General features: G+C 59.6%; 1 protein-coding gene across 1 annotated transcript in view; it reads right to left on the reverse strand.

Moving 5' to 3' along the window:
* LOC112111514 (cytochrome P450 2G1-like) overlaps nt 1-4905 on the reverse strand; it is a 5767-nt gene extending 862 nt beyond the window's left edge. Inside the window, exons 1-6 of the mRNA XM_029913196.1 lie at nt 4044-4905; nt 3446-3608; nt 3030-3179; nt 1572-1732; nt 984-1160; nt 6-83 (exon numbers count right to left, since the gene is read on the reverse strand). Of these exons, the coding sequence (XP_029769056.1) occupies nt 6-83; nt 984-1160; nt 1572-1732; nt 3030-3179; nt 3446-3608; nt 4044-4223 (909 nt within the window). The 5' untranslated portion in view covers nt 4224-4905. The remainder of the gene's footprint in view (nt 1-5; nt 84-983; nt 1161-1571; nt 1733-3029; nt 3180-3445; nt 3609-4043) is intronic.
* Nucleotides 4906-8674: the final 3769 nt, after the last annotated feature.

Consider the following 8674-nt stretch of genomic DNA (forward strand, 5'->3'; position numbering starts at 1 on the left):
GTCTCCGTGCCGGCGAAGAACAAGTTGAGCGTGGTGAGCACCAAGTTCTTGGTGTTGAATTCACTGTTGGGGTTTTTCTTTTCCTGGGGGCGACGGACACAGGAAAGGGCGGTGGATGACATCCCTGGATACAGGAGGGTGTCGCCGTGGGCACAACCTGCGCGCTGCCTCCTGACACGAACCCCTCGGCAGCCCACCAGAGACACGTCATGGCAAGGAGCAGGGGAGGGCCGGCAGGTCGGTGGAACGCTTACCGGGGGTCGGCAGAGAGCGGGCCGGGCGCATCGGGTCAGCACGGAGCCATAGCTCGCTCTTAGAGATCTCAGAGTGCCGTACGACGGCGGTAAGCGTCATTAGCCCCATTTTACACATGGGGAAACTGAGGCACGGACTTACCCACGGGAGAGCCGGGAATTGAACCTCGGTATCCTGCGTGCTAGGGAGCACTGCCCAGCATCCCTGCTCTGCTGTTACGGTATCAGAGAAGCACCTCCGGCAGGGCCCCACTGCTCGCGAGAGAGTCTCCCTGCCCCTCAGGGCTCGGTCTGACTAGCCAGAGGACGGAGCAGGAGCCCCAGATGACGGAGAGGCAGGGACTCACTGTGGCTGAGCTGGGATTTGAACCCAGGTCTCCTGAGTCTCAGTCCGGGGCCGTAACCACAAGCTCCCTGTGTTATTGGCAGTATTTATTATTATCTGCTTTACTGCAGCACCAAGGACCCCAAATCACGGAGCAGGCCCCCATTGTGCCAGGCGCTGTACGTTTTATTGCTATTAGGTGGATTACAGTAGCACTGCGCCAGTCCCGGACCAGGACGTCATGGTGTCAGGTGCTGTACGTTTTATTGCTATTAGGTGGATTACGGTAGCACCACCCCAGTCCCAGACAGGTTGCCAGGTGCCGTACAAACACAGACCAAAGAGAAAGCCCCTGCCCCAATTGCTCCCAAGCCAGAAGGTTTGCAAGCCCCCCCAGCCGGTACCTTTTCCATCTGGATGAGGAAGCAGTCAATGAAATCCCGCGGGGCGTTGGGGTCGAGCGAGGCCTGGTTGATCTTCACCCGCTCGGCGATGAAGGCCTTGAGGTCCTCAATGAGGTGGTAGATGCGGTGGTGGCGCCCGGGCAGGTACTGCATGACGCAGGAGTACATGTCGTAGAGCTGCACGGGGGTAGAAGCCGGGTTCACCGATCGCCCACAGCTGGGGAGGGGGCAAGTAACCAGCCCCACCCAGACCGGCTCCTGCCTCGCCTCAACTTCCCAACACAGATCATGTCTGCAGCCAGGCCTCCCGCCCTTGCCAGGCTCTTCCCCGGACAGGGCCGGCTGCTCCCACGCCCCCGCGGCCATTAAAGGGACAGCGCCTCCTCTGCGGCTTTCCGACAGCTGCGTTGCGGCTTCAGGGATCTGACGTGTGCATTGTCTGCCTTCCTGTATAACCGAGACCAAACCACCTCCCCACAGAGCCCGTGATTTCTGTGTTAGCCAGACGGCAGCTTTTCGAAAGACCGCCAGCCGGGCTGTAATGAATCCACCCCATCCATAGGGTGGGAATCCTTTGCCCGGCGGTACCTGGGCCCAGGGAGAGCTCATCTCTACGAAGCTTTCATTGATCATGCGCAGCAGGGACAGAAACGTCTCGTCCTCGTAGTCGAAGCGGCTCCCGAAGACGACGGCGCTGATGACGTTGGAGACCGTGCGGCTCAGGAAGAAGATCGGGTCAAAGGGCAAACCTGTCACGGACAAAAGAGGAAGCGGCGGACATTCCCCCTCCGCGGTCTTCTACTGCGATTGACCCGCCCACTTGCTGTGACCCCGCCCCTTCTTGGGGTGGCGGCAGCAAGGTCTAGAGTGGCAACTCACACCTGTTGGAGCAATCGTTTCAGGCTCTCTGCAAACTCAGGCAGAAATCACAGCATTGTTTATAGCTGGGTCACCTTTTCAAGCCTGTAGAAACTTTCTTATTATATATATATATATATGTGTTCACACACTGAGATTCTGATTCCGCGGGACACCCGGCGCTGGGGGCGTGGGATGCCCCTTAAATTCTAGCAAAAGCATTATGCCAATTGATTAACGAGTCTTCCGATCCGCCTAGAAATGGAGGCACAAAGCAGGGCCAGGAGCGACACAGAAACAGGGGGCAGAGGCGGGAGTAGAAGCCTTGTATTCCAGGCTCCCAGACCCACGTTCAGGCCACTAGGCAACACTGCCCCTCGGCTACCTCCTGATTTGCTGAGCTCGGTTCGTCAAATACAGCTACCTACCGCTACAGCCCAGCTGCAAAGGAGTGAGTCTGTCTGCTCTCCGGAGGCGGCGGGATAACTCGTTTGCTCGTTGATCGTGGGACCTAGCACGGGGGGGGGTCTCGTGGGACAGGCGCGGGCTGGGGGAATGAGGTAGTGCTGGGCTCCCCTCCTATTTCATATAATCGAAAGGTATTTATATGGGCCCCCGTCTTATCCTAGCGTCTGATCACCTCACCCGCTTCAATCTGCAACGGGCACAACCCCACCCGCCCCAAAGCAGGGCTCTGCGTCTGCAGAAGCTGGGTCAATAAAAGATGGCCCCTCCCCCACCTTGTCTCCTTAACATCTTCTCCACCCCCCCACCCCCCAAGACAAGGTATTGCTATCAAGCCCATTTTACAGCAGGGGAAACTGAGGCACAGCACCTCCCCCAAGGTCACCTGGGAAGGCTGCGGCAGAGGCAGGAACTGCACCTGGGCTGCTCACAGCTCAGGCTACCACCCTCACCACCGGGCCACGCTCCCTCTGCCACTCCCGTGTGACCGGATGAGTCCCTTCCTCTCACTCGGTGCCTCGGTTTCCCCTTCTGTAAACTGGGGAGAATCGTCCTGCCCAGGGAGGGTGAGTACCTGGGAGGTGCTCGGTTGCCATGGTGACATCGGCCCTATAAATACCTAGACCAGGAGAAAGGGTGGCTGATAAAGCGGCTGTAAAGCCGCTCCCTGGCCCTGGCCTTGGGCGATACTGGGGGGGAGGGGAGGGACGCAAACGCGCAGACCTCTGGTTTTCCTGAACTCCTCCAGCAGGTACTGCGCCTCCTCCTGGATCCGCTCCTCGATGGATCGCTTCCCCATGCCGAAGTTCCTCAGCGCGGTGAGGGAGAATCGGCGCAGCTGCCGCCACCGCTCCCCGTTGGCCAAAGCCACCCCTGGGAACGGTGGGAGAGAGCCGCGGGAGTCAGCCCTGGGAACGCCCCCTGCCGAGCCCCCCATCCCACGGCATTGTGCCCCCTGGCGCCCCCGTGGGGCCAGCCCTGCCTGCCGGGGAGAGCGCCCCCTGCTGATTCACCCACACGGCTCCCTGCAGTGCGTGTAATGTCTCCCATCCGACCGCTGAGCCCCGTAGCGGCAGCCCCCCGCTAAGACGAGACACTGCCCCCGGGGCACACGTGCTGAGCCCGGCTCCGCCGCTCACCGAAGCCCTTGAAATTCCGGTCGATGGACGCCAGCTCCCCTCTGCCACTGAACTCCTCCGCGTGGTCCACCAGGGCTTCCTTCACCGCCTCGTGCCCGCACAGCACCACCACCCGCCGGGGGCCCAGGTGCACCGTGAACACCGGGCCGTACTTCTCCCGCAGCTGCAACAGAAATCAGAGCAGAGCGGCCGTGAGAGCACGTGGCGTTGCTGGCGCATGGACTGGGGCACTCTCAGGGCGGCACCGGCCAGGGACCAGATCCTGAGCCGGCGTAACCGACGCGCTCCCCTGGAGTCAGGAGAGCGAGGCTGGTTCATGGCATTCAGTGCCCCCGTTTAGACCAGATCCCCATGGGACCCTGATCCCTACACCACAAACCCCGCCGTGCGAGACCCCTCCACTGCGACGTGCTGGGGGGAGTGTGCAGCCCCTTGGCACGGCCGGTCCCGGAGGCTGCAGGAGAACCCAGAAATGGGGGGGGGGCTGGCTAGATTAGTGGGTGTCCCTTTGCCTAGCCCCCGCGGTGACCGAGATCAGCCGCACTCCCCGCCCCGGCCACCAGAGCCCTACGCCGAGGCTCCCGGGGGCGCGACTTACCGCCATGAACGACTTGAAAGTCTCGTCCGGCTTCAGCTGCAGCAGGTTGCCGAGGAAGGGCAGAGGGGTCGGCCCCGGGGGCAGCTTCCCTCCCGGGTGCATTTTCTTCCACACCGACAGGAGAAGCAGGCAGGAGAGGCAGAGAGCCAGGAATATGGTCACAGCTCCCCCGAGCTCCATGGCGGGCGCAGGCGGTGAATGGCCAAGAGCCAGTGCCGGCTCGGCTGTTATATGCAGGCTGCTCGGTAAGGGGAGACGGTGCCATTCTTGGCATCCTGAAACTCTACCAGGCAAACAGGGTTTGGTTTCAGAAGTGCCAGGGCACTAATCGGCTTGGGAGATTCCAGGCGGTCACGGGTGGAGGGTGTTAGGCTCCCGTGAGAATCTCTCTTGTGCTTTTCACATGCTCGGCTGCAATGCACTGGGCAGAGTATCAAAAGGACAGCAGGGGCTGTGTTTGTACAGCACCAAGCACGGGGGGAGGGAGGACAGGGTGGCCTAGTGGCCAGCCCACGGACTGCTCTGGGGTCTGTTCTGGGCTTTGCGGCCTGGCATTTTGCAGCCACTTAGCCCTGGCTTTTGCCCGGCTGCGAATGACTCCAGGCACGGTGGCGTTACGCCAAACGACACCCGCTGAGGATCTGGCCCGGGCCGGGCTGAATACGTTGGCCCAACCGAAAGCTGTAGTGCAAATAATTGGACTCTCCCAGCATCTTTATTTACTTCTCTATTAGCTTCCGCCTTGTAAGTCCCACGTCAGCCCTCAGCCCGGGTCCCACCTGGCCCCGTTTTCCCAGGATCGTCCCTTTTCGGAGGTAGCCGTCATAGAATCCTAGAATCTGAGGGTTGGAAGGGACCTCAGGAGGTATCTAGTCCAACCCCCTGCTCAAAGCAGGACCAACCCCAACTAAATCATCCCAGCCAGGGCTTTGTCAAGCCTGACCTTAAAAACCTCTAAGGAAGGAGATTCCACCACCTCCCTAGGGAACCCATTCCAGTGCTTCACCACCCTGCTAGTGAAATAGTGTTTCCTAATATCCAACCTAGACCTCCCCCACTGCAACTTGAGACCATTGCTCCTTGTTCTGTCATCTGCCACCACGGAGAACAGTCTAGATCCATCCTCTTTGGAACCCCCTTCAGGTAGTTGAAAGCAGCTATCAAATCCCCCCCTCATTCTTCTCTTCTGCAGACTAAACAATCCCAGTTCCCTCAGCCTCTCCTCATAAGTCATGTGCTCCAGCCCCCTAATCATTTTTGTTGCCCTCCGCTGGACTCTTTCCAATTTTTCCACATCCTTCTTGTAGTGTGGGGCCCCAGACTGGACCCAGTATCCAGATGAGGCCTCACCAGTGCCGAACAGAGGGGAACGATCACGTCCCGGGGAAGTTGTCCGGGTGCCCAGCGGAGGGCTCAGGATCAGCCCGGATGCCCGGGGGTTTTGTACCTTGGAGGTGGCAGCCCGGAGGCCCAGCACAAGGCCAGAAAGCCGAGCACGCGTTGGTCTCCGGGCTGCAGCAGGAGCAAAGTGGCAGATAGGCCGGGCGCTGGCCTCTGCCCAGGGTGTGAATTTCCCCCCTTGGGATTATGTAACGGGGGATCGAGTTCAGGACTTGCATAACCATGAATGCGCCAGTTCTCTCCTCGCCCTTGCGGTGAGCTCCCCTTTTAACCCCTGGCTGTTTACCCATTAAACACTCCCTGCCGATGCGTGAACCTCCGTGAACCGAACCGGGCGCCGGCTGCCAAGAGCTTGGCTGGACCTGCCCGGGGAGCCGGTTTGCAGACCGGCCGAACGATGCCTGGGCTGCTGACATCCCCCCTCCCGCCGTGTTTCCATTCCCCTCCCGAGTGTGAGGCAGCACCGGAGGAGGTTGGCAAGATCTCGTAAACGCGTTCTTCCGAAACACTCCCGCATTCTTCGCATGGCTGCGCCCGGCCCCGCACTCGGGAGGATTCAATAATAACCAGCGTAGCCCCACAGGGAGACAGCGAGAGACCTCGGCACTGCTAGGACTTACCAACCCTTTGGTAAGGGTGTTATTGTCCCACAAGAAATATTATCCCAGCTGAGATCAGGGCCCCGTTGGGCCAGGCGCTGCCCAGACCCCGGCCAAGATCAGGGCCCCGTCGCGCTGGGCACTGCCCAGACCCCGGCCAAGATCAGGGGGGAGGCGGTTAGGGGACAAGGAGCAGGGGGGGGTTGATGGGTGGGCAATGCTGAGGGGGGCAGTCAGGGGGCAGGGGTGTGAATAGGGGTCAGGGGACGGGGAACGGGGGGGTTGGATAGGGGTTGGGTCCCGGGGGGCCTGTCAAGGGGTGGGGGTGTGGATAGGGGTCAGGGGACAGGGAGCGGGGGGGTTGGTGTTCCGGGGGGGCACTTAGGGATGGGGGTCCCAGGAGGGGGCGGTTAGGGGACAAGGAGAAGGGGGGGTTGGATGGGTCAGGAGTTCTGAGGGGGGCAGTCAGGGGGCGGGAAGTGGGAGGGGGCGGATATGGGGTGGGGCCCAGGCTGTTTGGGGAGGCACAGCCATCCCTACCCAGCCCTCCATATAGTTTTGCAACCCCAATGTGGCCCTCGGGCCAAAAAGTGTGCCCCCCCCCCGCTCTAAACACACAAGACGGAATCATTGTCCTGATTTTACAGGTGGGGGTCCTGGGGCCCAGAAAGATGAACTAACTCTCCCAAGGTCACCCAGGGAGTCCGTGGCAGAGACCGGGAATTGCTTGTCCCAGCCCAGCACCTTAACCCCCCTCTTCAAGACAGCAGGGGAAAGGGATTCGTTCATGCCCATGCAGTGGGTCAGTGACAGAGCCTGGGAAACCTGCCACTCTGCGGGATCCCGCTCTGCGGAGCAGCCACGCTGCCAGGAGGCTCTGTCGGCTCTTTAAATCTGCTTCCCACCCAGCCTTCTAGAGAGGCTGGAAAAGCCACCGGCCGGATCCCACCGTGGCCCCGTACTGCGCTGGAGGAAGGCAGGGCCCCAGTGCATAACACTCTCAACACTGCTGTTTACCTAGCACAGGGCAGCCCGGTTTACCAGAGCCTCTGCCCAAGGCCAGCCACGCCCCTGGCCCCAGAACAGAAAAGTAAGAAACCCGAGAAAAGATCAAGAAAAGCCACTGAAGACTTGGATAAGCTCTGTGTAAACGAACCCAAGCCGGGTAAGGCTAAAAGACAAATACTGCAGGCGATTAAATAAACACCTATTGACAAAGGGACAAGTTTTGAAGGTATTTGGGTGTTGCAGCGCTCCTAAATCCCTTTTGAAAACAAGACTCAGAGTCCTGGATCAGTTAGATGTTGCAACGCCTAAAACCCTTTCAAAACCTGGGCCACGGGGTCTTGTTTGGTAGCTACCGACAATCTGAAAACACGCCCCAGCCAGACCCAGCGAGCTAGACGGGCGTGTATGGGGGGGAGAGAGAGATGCGGGGTATGGGGATGGACAGATAGATCGATGCATCCATCCATCCATTCCCAGACCTAGCTATCGACCGAGTGATAGATGATAAACTGTGGTTGTGAAAAAGCAAGCAAGCTAACCAATACATGAAGTGTTCTACAAAGCCGCTTTTGCAACCACCTCATGTTTTTATGGACTTTAATAAGCTCGATGCTGAACTAGTTACAAGCAGTAGAGGGGGAAAACCCCGAATGAATAGAAAATAAGGAGAAGAGGTTTTTACCCACGAAAGCTTATGCCCAAATAAATCTGTTAGTCTTTAAGGTGCCACCCGACTCCTTGTTGTTTTTGTAGATACAGACTAACACGGCTCCCCCTTAATAGAAAATAAGGAAGCGTAAAATCAGGTTTCCTTCCCAGGGGGACGTAGGAAGAGTCACTGTCGTTGTAAGCCAGGACATTTTCAGGAGCACGTCCAGTAACAGCTGAGAGCCTCATGGCGGGAACGTCTCATTGAGTCCAGCCAGGAGCGTCTGCCTCAGCAAGCAGCAAGCGGAAACTGCGGTAAAATCTCAAGCCAGGGGGCACAAGACGAGGCTTCCTGCTTTCCAGCCCCAGTGCAAGGCCAGCGCACGACACTGCAGTTCTCTGATCCCTAAGCCGACCCGGGGTCCAGGAGCAGGTTAATGGGTTTGGGTGACATCAGCTGCTAATAATCCCCGGAGCTGTTCTGACAGCGAAGGGCACTCCAGTCCAAAGGTGTCCCGGCCAGGCCCGCTTGAAAGGCGTCGGCCGGGCGGGGGTCTCCCGTTGGCGGATTTCAGCTCCCTCCCCGAGAGGCGACGCTGGGTGGCGGGAAGAATTCGTCCCTCCACCTTGCGTTGCTGCACCGGGGCGTAGGCTGGTTCACGACGTCGCTCCCGCGTGTGGATTGCGCAGCCCCGTCTGTGTTCACACGAGATCTCTGCTCCGGGGGCTGAAGGAGACCCCGGCCCTGGCTGTTGTTCTCACTCACGTAGCTCCAAGCAATGCAGTTACATCAGTGCCCCCGGAGATCCCCCCACGCACACACTGCACAAGGACCCTGATCCCACCGCACCGCTCCCAGCCGCGGGTGCAGAGGGCAGATCCAGGACACAGCCAGAGAGCACTGTGCTGTGGTTATTCTCTGCCCCCCAGGGCCCATAGGGGGCGGGGCGGGGGCAGGGCTGTTCTGTGCCCCCC

Source organism: Terrapene carolina, unplaced genomic scaffold (genome assembly GCF_002925995.2).
Source record: "Terrapene carolina triunguis isolate 2854851 unplaced genomic scaffold, T_m_triunguis-2.0 Scaffold517, whole genome shotgun sequence".
In the NCBI taxonomy this organism is placed as follows: Eukaryota; Metazoa; Chordata; order Testudines; family Emydidae; genus Terrapene; species Terrapene triunguis.